At 45.4% G+C, this 12382-nt stretch overlaps 2 protein-coding genes across 12 annotated transcripts in view; one reads left to right on the top strand and one right to left on the bottom strand.

Moving 5' to 3' along the window:
• LOC139368505 (tyrosine-protein phosphatase non-receptor type 12-like) overlaps positions 1–1359 on the top strand; it is an 18922-nt gene extending 17563 nt beyond the window's left edge. For 7 of the 10 annotated variants that reach the window (XR_011626971.1, XR_011626972.1, XM_071107480.1 and 4 more), the window contains 2 exons: positions 70–153; positions 274–1359. Coding sequence is in view for 8 of the 10 variants with exons in the window: in XM_071107480.1 (XP_070963581.1) it covers positions 70–153; positions 274–335 (146 nt within the window). In the remaining 2 variants the exon portion in view is untranslated. The remainder of the gene's footprint in view (positions 1–69; positions 154–273) is intronic. The other 3 variants (XM_071107486.1, XM_071107484.1, XM_071107482.1) reach the window with 2 other exon arrangements.
• On the bottom strand, positions 1208–12382 carry LOC139368506 (lysine-specific demethylase 9-like). 2 transcript variants are annotated; one of them, XM_071107487.1, is made up of 8 exons: positions 11694–12352; positions 10807–11444; positions 10668–10721; positions 6846–6983; positions 5268–5410; positions 4061–4228; positions 3707–3815; positions 2198–3272 (listed from the first exon to the last, which is right to left on the bottom strand). In XM_071107487.1, exons 1-8 carry the CDS (start codon positions 12262–12264, stop codon positions 2661–2663), a joined length of 2433 nt encoding a protein of 810 aa, XP_070963588.1. In that variant the 5' UTR covers positions 12265–12352; the 3' UTR covers positions 2198–2660. The 2 variants fall into 2 exon arrangements, with proteins under 2 accessions (XP_070963589.1, XP_070963588.1); XM_071107488.1 differs by lacking the exon at positions 10668–10721 and having other exon boundaries at positions 1208–3272; positions 11694–12382.

The raw sequence follows: 12382 nt of genomic DNA, 5'->3' as shown, positions 1-12382 counted from the left end.
CCCCCCCCCCCCCCCACCTCTAGTGTACCTCTGCGAGCTACAATAGTAACACATTCTTCCCACCCACAGCAAAGACAGCCCCCCCAGCAGCAACAGCCCACTCTGGATCACCTCCTTATGGTGCCTCTGCCTCATCATCAGTGTTTAAATTTGGTAAGCATTCTCAAAGGAGATCCATGCAAATCTCATTAACCATCAATAGTCCTTTTAATTCAAAAGTCTCTCAAAGTATCATAAAGAATCACAGTCTCACAAAGTCTGTTCTCTCTCCAGGATTTGGGAGTCGTTTTGTGAAGCCTAAAGGGCCAAGGACTCACCCCGAGACGTGGTTTTAAGGCGGCCAGTCAACAAAGCTGGACACGTCTGGCCACTGTCCTGAGATCACAGGGCTGGAACCCTGCATGTGGCTAGTCGATACCGGCTACTCAATTGAACCAGTGATTGCCTGGTCCCTGGCCTGCTGGTGCCGTTTTTCCAACTCCTGTGTCATTATCAAGTGAGACCAGTGACCGTTCCCAGACGAATTATCACAGTGTGAAGGAAGAGTATTTCATGAAGACATGGAGGATGACATACTGTACTGTAGCATTCTCCCTCTGCATCGATTCTGGAAGGACACAAGCACGGTTTCTCAAACTGCTGTTACGGCTCGGTGATCAATCTCTGATGAGATTCCTTTTACAGAACCACCTGCTTGCTATTCATGACAAATTGATTGTACTGTGGTTGCGAAAAACACAAATCACATGTTGGCAAAAGGATGGATGAGTTGATTAATATGTTTAAGAGAGGGCTACTTTTGACTATTTTGCCTGGTCAGATACTGTAAGGTACTTTAAATGGTTGTTAACACTTGATACATGTTACATCCAGATAGTTTTACATGTCTTTTGATTTGGTTTGTTTGTGTAGTCTACTTTTGATCCAGACAAAAGCTAGATCTACACCTGCACTGTTCAGTGTGAATGTTACCCACCACGATGGGACAACTGTTTGTAAGGATAAATATATTTGTACCGGTAATATTTTTCATGGAGGTGTGAGATAAGACCGATACTGTATGTACATCACGTGTAAGTTGGTGGATGCGTTCTTTACAGGCTATAATTTAAAAGCAAATCCAAGACCAATTGCTGTAAATTTACCCATTGATGAGGATCACTGATTTCTTCTCTATAATGCTTACAAAAGTAATGCCACTCAGTTGTTTCATACATAATACAGGCATACAGTTATTTATTTTTTTTAAACACAGGAAAAGTTGATGCATTCCATTGTGTGTTCTCAATTTACATGACTGATCACACTTTTAATAACACAATTCTATTAAATGTAACTTATTATTTTTTACCCCAAAAATTGTTTTGACTTTTTTGTTAGACAACATAGTAAAAAAAAATCTCTCATGAATTAAAATACAAACATCAACAACAGTAACAGTATTTGTATTAACACTACACATAGCATGCCTTGGTCATCAGCCACACTCCACACCACAACAGAATATGACTAAGCTCAAAAGAAACCATAGCTGGGTTGTTCCACTAAATATTTTAAGTAGAAAATGTGCACCAATACAGAATTTGTTCAATCCTGTTATATTCAAATAAGTGCCCTTTAATATAGACAATATGGAGAATTCAATAAATCAGTTTTTTTTAAAATTTTAAATATATGAAGAAAGACTTCCTAAAGTGCAAAAATGCAGCATTTTGACATGTCCCTCCATCAACCCTGTGTCACTTTCAGGGACATTTTAACCCCACTTAACCCCAAACATTCTCCAAGTTTTCACCATCATTGTAAAGCCCTCGTTATTTTGTTGCTTTGACAAAGTCATTCCATGTGATTAGAGGTTCCTTTATGTCTGTCCCTCATTTTAAGGTCGACCCTGTTACGTGAACTCAACTCCAGTTTTAATATGGTGAAACTATTCCTTTTTAAAACTTTTTTTCAAAAGAAACATTGAACATCTAATAATCAAATCATAGTTTTTAAAGCAGGTGACAACCCTGAATCCATTGATAGACAGGCTAGGATGTTTTCAAATTTGGTGAAACTTGCATTGAATTGCCACTCCCTGTTGTAAACAATACGTTTCCCCTGTCAGAAGGGGATTGATTGCTGCTTTAAGATGAAATCGTCAACCCTGTCCCTTTATTTTGCACCTAATAGGCACTTCCTATATATTTTTAAATTTTATTTCACCTTTTGAGATGGGAAAACATGTCATTTAACTAATTAGGCAGTGTTCATGATATATACCATGGTACTCTATCTTGACTGGTAAAGCGAGTTGCTTCAGTAACTCATGAAAGAAGTTAGGAAACTCCCCAGAAGGATCGAAGTTTCAGTTACTAAAACAAATATGAAACACTGACACTTTTTCTGACAAATGTTTCTACATTTAAATTACACACTTCGGCTGAGAGAAGGGAAAAAAAATCTGGGCTTGTCTCAAACTGCATTTACACATACAAATAATACATTATAGTCGGAATAATTTAAAAGGAAAAAGTTCAACAATTTCAAGAAGAAAATTGTGATTGTGTTGTTTTTTTTTTTTTTACATAGGAATGTCAGTCATAAATGCACACAGTTGCACTCCTTTAAATAAGCTCCTCTACCTCAGAGGGTAAAGGAGTAAAGGGGAGCAGAGGTCATTTGAGGAAGTCAGTGGGGCAGTGACGCTGTACATCATGGTGGGGTCGGGGGGAGTTGTAGTTTAGACCAGGGGGAGGAAGACGGACCAGGGGCTGTGGAAGCCTGGGCTCCAGTGTAGGGGGGTTAGAACCAGAAGCGACAGGTGGCAGGGGGCTGATGCCCGGGTAGGGAGGTCGCAGGTGGGCAGACTTGGCAGGCTGAGGAGGGGCTGGTTGGGGCTCTCTGGGTGGAGTAGCAGGCTTCTGAAACACTGGTTCCTCTGTCTTGGCCACCCCTCCCTGGGTCCTGTCTCTCTGTGTTGGACCAGCGCAGTGGAGCACTTTGGCATCTGACTGGGCCGGGGAGAGGGATGATGAAAACATTTTACCTGATGTTATGCTCTGGTCGTTGGGCTTGTGTTGGGCGTGCTCCCCCCCATCCTTCTCCTCATGGTACTGTCTGAGGCGGATGTGCCAGGCCAGGCTGCAGACTGCCGACACAGTCTTGAACTGGTGGATAACATTCCGGGGGATGAAGTAGATGTCGTCGTCACACAGCTGCACGCGGACATAGCGGATGCCCTCCCGCCTCAGCTGGTTCAGCTTGGCATCATCCACCCACTGGACACACTGCAGGGAGATGAGAATTAGGGGTAGGCCTGCCTGATCCTCCTAATTTCTCCTCATTGTAAAACAAGGATTACTCCCACAAACACCATGTTGTTCACTGTGTCAACATTTTTCGGCCATAGATCTTTAAAAAACATAAAAATCCTGATCCTTCTCAAACATAAAAAGTAAGCCTGACGTGTCTGGTATCAAGGTCAACACTACGAACTCTCGAAAATGAATATCACACAGGTCGGGTCATTCTCTGTGGCCAAAATTAAGCCTCTCGTCCTGCTAATTAAAGCTTGAAACTAACTCACTAAATGGCATATTATGTCATCTCCGCTGAAGCCTTCTGCATTCAAATCTGACATTTGACCAGCTATCATCCCACACAGAGGAGAATCATGCATCACCCTAACACGTTAAAGGTTCAATGAGAGCTCGGTTCCTACCTGAGACACGGGGGGCTCGTACAGATCCAGCTGCAGCCTCTGGACCACATCGTTAAAGTCCTCCGCGTGGAAACACACCGCATCTTTGGTTATCCTCGGACGCTCACTCCTGTTGACCAAAGAACCGTCACAATGGTTAGCTCACCGGACATATGGATCACACCTAAATAAATGTTGATACACAAATCGGGAAAAAACTCAAGTGGTTCATAACAAATTGTCATGACAACAGTATCACTGGATGAAGCTGTTTCACCAGTACATTCCTACTGCATTGCAGCTGAGAGCAGAGACGAATGAATGCCAAACACTTCATAAACACTCATCATGCCCCAAACGACACTAACAACCCACCACTCTCCAAACTGCACAGCCTTCAGCACGCCCACTGCTGCCGTACTCTGCCAGTCGAAGCTCTGGCCCACGTGGTCAGCATGAGCCCTGGTCCGGTCCTCAAACAGAACCTCTCTGGGCTCACTGGTCCTAGGCAGGTAGTGAAGGTTCTTGATCTCATTCATGGACCTGCAAGGTGGAGAGGGAGAGCAGGTAGTACCCCAGTCATCCACCGGCAGTGAGGAATAGCCGAAGTTACCCTGGGTAATGCAGGCTGAAGTGACATCATGGCTAGAAGGGTCAAGTAGAGCTAAGCGAATTAATGATCCTGAACTCTGGGAAAACTACACTGAGTGTACAAAACATTAAGAACACCTGCTCTTTCCATGACATAGACTGACCAGGTGAATCCAGGTGAAAGCTATGATCCCTTATTGATGTCACTTGTTAAATCCACTTTGAATCCAAATCACATTTTATTGGTCACATGGTCGTGCTTCTAGTTCCGACAGTGCAGCAATATCTAACAACTATCTAATGCACACAAATCTAAGTAAAGGGATGGAATAGGAATGTGTACATATAAATATATGGATGAGAAATGACTGAGCGGCATAGGCAAGGTGCAATAGAGGGTATAAAATTCAGCATATGCATATGGGGTGAGTAATGCAAGATATGTAAACATCATTATTAAAGTGCCATGAATTAAGTGACTAGTGATCCATTTGTTAGAATCAGTATAGATGAAGGGGGTGAGAAAGTTTAAAGAAAGATTTTGAAGCCTCGAGATGATTGAGACATGGACTGTGTGTGTGCCATTCAGAGGGTGGATGGGCAAGACAAAAGATTGAAGTGCCTTTCAGCGGGGTACGGTAGTAGGTGCCAGGTGCACCGTTTGGTGTCAAGAACTGCCACACTGCTGGGTTTTTAAGCTCAACAGTTTCCCGTGTGTATCAAGAATGGTCCACCGCACAAAGGACATCCGGACAACTTGACAACTGTGGGAAGCATTGGAGTCAACATGGGCCAGCATCCCTGTGGAACACTTTTGACACCTTGTAGAGTCCAAGCCCCAACACATTCAGGCTGTTCTGAAGTCAAAAGGGGGGGGGGGGGGGGTACAACTCAATATTAGGAAGATGATCTTAATGTTTTGTACACTCAGTGTGTAAATAGGCTTATACTGTATGTATTACTATGATAAAAGTATTGTCATGGGATCCACCTGCGCCTTTTGAAGGGGGACTTGGGCATGTCAGCGGTTGGCACCATCTGCTCGCCCGGCCGGACCCACATGATGGGTCCATCATCACTCTGGGAACGACAGTCCAGCTTCAGGCTGGAGAGACTGCCCCAAGGCAGGGTCATCTGGATGGACAAGACACAGAGGGTTAGAGCGACAAACTGTAATATATACCGTAATAACCGTAGCAGATTTGGAGTAATTCAAGATGCGCACATTGAGACAGAAATGACAAGTAACAACCATTTCTGTCTCACTTTGTCCATAAATGATATGTACTCTATTCACAAAAACATAAAATGAATCCATGTACATTAAACAAAAATCTAAAGTGTTGGTCCCATGTTTAATGAGCTGAAATAAACAATCACAGAAAAGTTTCATACACACAAATGCATATTACTCAAAAATGTGCACACAAATGTGTTTATATCCCTGTTAGTGAGCATTTCTACTTTGCCAAGATAATCCATCCATCTGACAGGTGTGGCATGTCAAGCAGCTGATTAAACAACATGATCATTACACAGGTGCACCTTGTGCTAGGGACAATAAATGGCCACTCTAAAACGTGTAGTTTTGTCACACAACACAATGCCACAGATGTCATGTTTTGAGGGAGCGTGCAATTGGTGTGGTGACTGCAGGAATGTCCACCAGAGCTGTTGCCAGATAATTTAATGTTAATTTCTCTACCACAAGCCACCTCCAACATTGTTTTTGAGAATTTGGCAGTACGTTGAACCAGCTTCACAACCGCAGACCACATGTATGGCGTCGCGTGGGTGAGCGGTTTTCCATGGTGGCAGTGAGGTTATGGTATGGGCAGGCATACAGACAACAGACACAACTCAATTGTATCAATGGCAGTTTGAATGCACAGAGATACCGTGACGAAATCCTGAGGCCCATTCTCGTGCCAGTCATCCGCCATCATCACCTCATATTTCGGCATGATAATGCACGGCACCATGTCGCAAGGATCTGTACACAATTCCTGGAAGCTGAAAATGTCAACGTTCTTCCATGGCCTGAAGACTCACCAAACATGTCACCCGTTGAACATGTTTGGGATTTTCTGGATCGACGTGTACGACAGCATGTTCCAGTTCCCGCCAATATCCAGCGTCTTCGCACAGCCATTGAAGAGAAGTGGTACAACATTCTACAGGCCACAATCAACAGCCTCATCAACTCTATGCGAAGGAGATGTGCCGCGCTGCGTGAGGCAAACGGTGGTCACACCAGAAACTGACTGGTCTTCTGATCCACGCCCCAGCTTTTTTTTTTAAGGTATCTGTGACCAACAGATGCATATCTGTATTCCCAGTTAATAGATTAGGTTCTAAGGAATTGATTTCGATTGACTGATTTCCTTATATGAACTGTAACGCAGTAAAATCTTTAAAATTGTTGCATTTATATTTTTGTTCAGTATATATGTTCTAAATTACTTACAAGGCCCAGTAGGCCAGTAAAACTGAATCCAACGACACTACATCTGTTAATGAAGGGTGAATTCTAAGCAGAAATCATCCCTGCCTTTTTCCTTTGACTGACCTTTAGAAAGGGGGACTCCTCCAGCATGTCCAGGAACTCTGGGAAGTAGTCCCCCACCTCCTCGGCCATGGCTCCCACCAGACTGATCTGTCTCATAGGTCCGGCCCTGTACGTCCCCGAGCAGTAGGTCCGACCCACCTGCAAACACACACAGAGGGAGAGGTCATGTTGATTTGGCTAAACCTGAAATGAATGCAATGCCAACATGAATTTGTTTTAGATTATATAATTAGGATATCGGATTAACACTGACCCGGCTGGATGGTTAGTTGAGCATGGAGCCGTGCAAGGCTTTCCAACATTTAGATAACGCTAGTTAGTGCAGTATAATCAAGCAGTGGCCTAAAGACAACATTCACCATGCATTAATTTAGCTCCCCTGAACCCATTAGTAGCCCTTGGATATTCAAGTGGAACAGCTGCATTAAATTAGGCCGAGGCTAATTGTCTGTGTAAACTGCACAGGGCACTGTGTGTGTTTGTGTGTGCGTGTGAGTGTTTATGTCAGTTGTCCAACTGAATGCATTTAACTGAAATGTGTCTTCCGCATTTAACCCAACACCTCTGAATCAGAGATTATGCGGGGGGCTTCCATAATCGACATGTCTTCTGTGCCCGGGGAAGAGTGGAATGGAAGATGGCGCTGACGGAGATGGCAGCATCGCGACTAGCTCTTAGAAAACTGCAGTATTGTTTTGTTTTTTATGTACTATTTTTTACATTATTAGCTCAGGAAATGTTGTGTCATTACATACAGCTGGGAAGATCTATTGGATATTAGGACGGCGGTAACTCACCAGAACTACCAGCATTACGACCAACAATATTCCTGGAGCAGAGCCATTATCCACTCCCCCCAGAGCAATTTAACTTATTCCAGAGGCCGATCCGAAACATTGCTGGCGGAAAGGAAGCACTCGAGGCGGCCTGCTGGTTCGACCACCCACCGCTTCAGAGTATATTACTCGCTAAAGTTCAGTCTTTGGATAACAAAGTTGATGAGCTAAGAGCAAGGATTTCTTTCCAGAGAGACATCGGGGCCTGTAACATACTTTGTTTCACGGAAATATGGCTCTCTTGGGATACTCTGTCAGTGTCGGTAAAGCCAGCAGGATTCTCAGTACATCGCGCAGACAGGAATAGATCTCTCTCCGGGAAGCAGAAGGGCGGAGGGGTGTGTTTCATGATTAACAACTCATGGTGTAATTCTAGGAACATACAGGAACAAGTCCTTTTGTTCACCCAAACTAGAATACCTCACAATTAATAGCCAACCATATTATCTCTCAAGAGAATTCTCCCCCGTCATCGCCAAGGCCGTTTACATCCCACCTCAAGCCGAAACCTTGACGCCCTTCAAAGAACTTCACGGTGCAAACTGGAAACCACATATCCTGAGGCTGCAATTATTGTAGCTGGGGATTTTAACAAAGCAAATCTGAGGACTAGGCTGCCAAAGTTCTATCAACTTATCGACTGTCCTACTCGCACTACTAAGACTCTCGACCATTTCTATTCAAACTTCCGGAATGCTTACAAGGCCCTCCCCCTCCCTCCTTTCGGCAAATCTGACCACGACTCCATCTTGCTCCTCCTGCCCTATAGGCAGAAACTCAAACAGGAAGTGCCCGTGCTTCGTACTATTCAACACTGGTCTGACCAATTGGAATCCACGCTTCAGGATGGTTTTGATCACGTGGACTGGAATATGTTCCGGGTAGCTTTCGAAAATAATCTGGACGCATACACGGATACGGTGACTGAGTTCATAAGGAAGGGTATAGGAGATGTAGTACCCACTGTGACTATTACAACCTACCCTAACCAGAAACCGTGGATAGATGGTAGCAGTCGCGCAAAACTGAAAGCGCAAACCACCGCATTTTACCATGGCAAGGCGACTGGTAATATGGCAGAATATAAACAGTGTAGTTATTCACTCCGAAGATAATCAAACAAGCTAAATATCAGTATACAGATAAAGTGGAGTCGCATTTCAACGGCTCAAACACAAGACGCATGTGGCAGGGACGACAGACAATCACGGACTACAAAAGCCGAGACCGACGTCTTGCTTCCGGACAGGCTAAACACATTCTTAGATCCACCCCAATAGATCCACAGACGATGCAATCGCCATCGCACTGCACACTGCCCTATCCCATATGAAAAGAGGAATAATACCTATGTAAGAATGCTGTTTATTGACTAGAGCTCAGCATTCAACACCATAGTACCATCCAAGCTCATCACTAAGTTCGAGGCCCTGGGCCTGAACCCCGCCCTGTGCACCTGGGTCCTGGACTTCCTGACGGACCGCCCCCAGGTGGTGAAGGTAGGAAACATCACCTCCACTCCACTGGGGCCACACAAGGGTGCATGCTCAGCCCCCTTCTGTACTCCCTGTTCACCCATGACTGTGTGGCAAAGCACACCACCAACTAACGCCTCCATCATCAAGTTTGCAGTCGACACAACAGTAGTAGGCTTGATTACCAAAGATGCCGAGACACCTCCTCCCTGTAGGCTGAGGGCTCTGGGAGTGTGGTGCCTGGAAAACAACCTCTCACTCAACATCAACAAAACAAAGGAGATGATCATGGACTTCAGGAAACAGCAAAGGGTGCACCCCCCTATCTACATCGACGGGACTGCAGTGGTGAAGGTGGGAAGCTTCAAGTTCCTTGGCGTACACATTACTGACAAACTTAAATGGACCACCCACACAGATAGTGTTGTGAAGAAGGTGCAACAGAGCCTCTTCAACCTCAGGAGGCTAAAGAAATTTGGCTTGTCACCTAAAACCTTCACAAATGTTTACAGATGCACTACTGAAAGCATCCTGTCAGGCTGTATCACCGCCTAGTATGACAAGTGCACCGCCCCCAACCGCAAGGCTCTCCAGAGGCTGGTGCGGTCTGCCCAACACATTACCGGGGGCAAACTACCTGCCCTCCAGGATACCTACAGCACCCGAGGTCACAGGAAGGCCAAAAAGATCATCAAGGACATGAACCACTGCCTGTTCATCCCGCTATCATCAAGAAGGTGAGGTCCGGATAGGTGCATCAAAGATGGGACCAAGAGACTGAAAAACCGCTACTATCTCAAGGCCATCAGACTGTTAAACAGCCGTCACTAGCACATTAGATGCTGCTGCCTATAGGCATAGACTATGAGTTACTGGCCACTTTAATCATTTTTACATCTCATATGTATATACTGTTTTGTATTGTATTCTACTGTCAGTTCCGCTCTGACGTCGCTCGTCTTAAATAATTCCTACTTAGATGTGTGTGTATTGGGTATATCACACACTTTAATGTGTGAGATATTACTGCACTGCACTGTCAGAGCTAGAAGCACAAGCACTTCGCTACATCCGCAATAACATCTGCTCATCACATGTATGTGACCAATAACATTTGATTTGATTAACTTGCTCAGGGGCAGAACCAGATGTTTTACCTTGTCAGCTCAGGGATTCGATCCAGCAACCTTTCGGTTACTGGTCCAACGGTCTAACCACTAGGCTACCTGCCGCCGCTATGCGTGTCCACAACAGTAAAACGCCATGGAACAGGCCTCTAGGGAGCATAGCAACAGGGAAAGCTTGGCAAGAGTTCAGCTATAGACTTAACGTTGGTGTACTTTGGACTGAAACAACTATTGGAAGAATGAGCTAATTTATAACTTTGTTTAAGATAAGTGCTGTTGTTGTCTCAGAGCTGAAACATAGCCAAACAGAACACCTGATTCACTTGGTCACTTTATCAGGCTGGTTGAGGTGTTGATGATGGGCTGGAACAAAAGCCTTCCCACCCTGTAGCTCTCCAGGACCAAGATGGTGACCACTGCCAGTGTATTTAATGTCAGCTAAGACAAAAACACAGTATGAAGTCCCATACAGGTAACATCAGGTCACTAACAGGCCATTTCCATGACGTTTTTAATACTCTACCTGAGAGTGGAAGTTTGCGATAGTAGTGGTCTCTATATCCTTCTTCCCCAGGATCTCCATCTTGACCGGCGTGGAGGGGAAGTTGAAGGCAAAGTAGTCCAGGAAGTCAGGTAGGAAGGCAGCAGCCCCGTGCACCACAGCCAGGGCGTAGCGGGCTGCCCCTCGGGGTCTCTCAGCGAAGGCCAGCTCTAGGAACTCTTGGGTGAAGCGCTCCATCTCCACGGGCCGTAGAGAGGCCAGCTCATCAGCGTAGGCGTGTAGGACCGACGCTCCGCCGTTGGCCTGGCGCTCCTCGTGGATGAAGCGTCCGTAGACGGTGCCTGTCTGCAGAGACGAGCTGCGGATGAAGTGGTCTTGGGGGGACAGGAAGGGGGGGTGGGTGTGGTTGTGTACTCCTTTAGGAGTGTGGTGGTTGTTGGGGCCTGTACCAGGCTGGCAGTGTTTCCCCTCCTTCACATGGCCAAGGCGAGCTGAAGGACTGTGGTCAGCCAGACCTCCATACACAGTCTGGACCTCCTTGTTGAATGTGCGGATCTTCTTACCACGCTCATCCTCACGACGCCTCCTCTTCTTCTTCCTCCTCCTCAACAGGTACACCTCCAGGGACTGGGCCTGGCTGTTCTCATCATGATGGGGCTCTGGAGGCAGGAAGATGATAGCTCATTACCATGCACATCATTTGTCCATACCAAAATTGCAATTGGTTCACAACTACGAGTATGCAAAACATCCTCACCTGTTTATGCATCACGTGGCTGCTTCTTTTCAACAGATTAGTCCGTTTGTCTGACTTAATTGTAAGTTTGCATACGATTCAAGCAATTAAAGAGTGGTGACATTAAGAATGAATAGAATAGAATGGAATAGAATAGGCAAGAATAACCTACCTTTGTTTTTCTTACATAGGCCTACCCCATGTTTCACGTTAGCCTCTGTGTTTTCCTTCTTGAGTTTGAGCTCTTTCTCACTGTGCTTTTCCTTGTTCTCCTGTATCTTGTCCTTGGGCTTGGCCACTTTGAGGGGCGTGAAAGTGAACTGTCCAGGCGGCAGAACCGTTTTTTTTTTCCTGTCCAACTTGGCTGCTGCAGATACCACCTTCTGCGCAGGCAGAGGAGGTTGAGGGTGCGTGTCCTTTGCGCCTTTGGTGTTGTTGTGGTGATGGTGGTGATAATGATGGTGGTGCAGAGTCGTTTTTTCGGTGCTGGAGTTGCGTGGTTGTGGTTGACCATTCTGATGCGGCTGGTGTATTCGCTGCTGTTGAACATGTTGCGGGTGATGGTGGTGGTGATGATGGAGCTTCACTTTCTTTGCTTCCTTTTCGGATGAACGCTGGCGTTTATCCGTTGATGGTGACAGCTCCCTCTTGTTCTTTTTCTTCTTTTCTTTGGCTAATTTACCAAGGCTGTCCCTTACATGATTTTCTACTTTAATACGGCCCAAGTCGACCTGTGCAGCCATTTTGCACGTATATTTAAATGGCTAGAAATTCATACTGCGCAACTCGACCTGAATTTGTAGTTCTTGTATGCATCCAGCGATCCTGTACTTGCAGTTTATCCACCCTTTCTGCTCTGTC

This window comes from Oncorhynchus clarkii, chromosome 16 (assembly GCF_045791955.1).
Source record: "Oncorhynchus clarkii lewisi isolate Uvic-CL-2024 chromosome 16, UVic_Ocla_1.0, whole genome shotgun sequence".
In the NCBI taxonomy this organism is placed as follows: Eukaryota; Metazoa; Chordata; class Actinopteri; order Salmoniformes; family Salmonidae; genus Oncorhynchus; species Oncorhynchus clarkii.
This window is presented reverse-complemented; position numbering and strand designations above follow the sequence as displayed.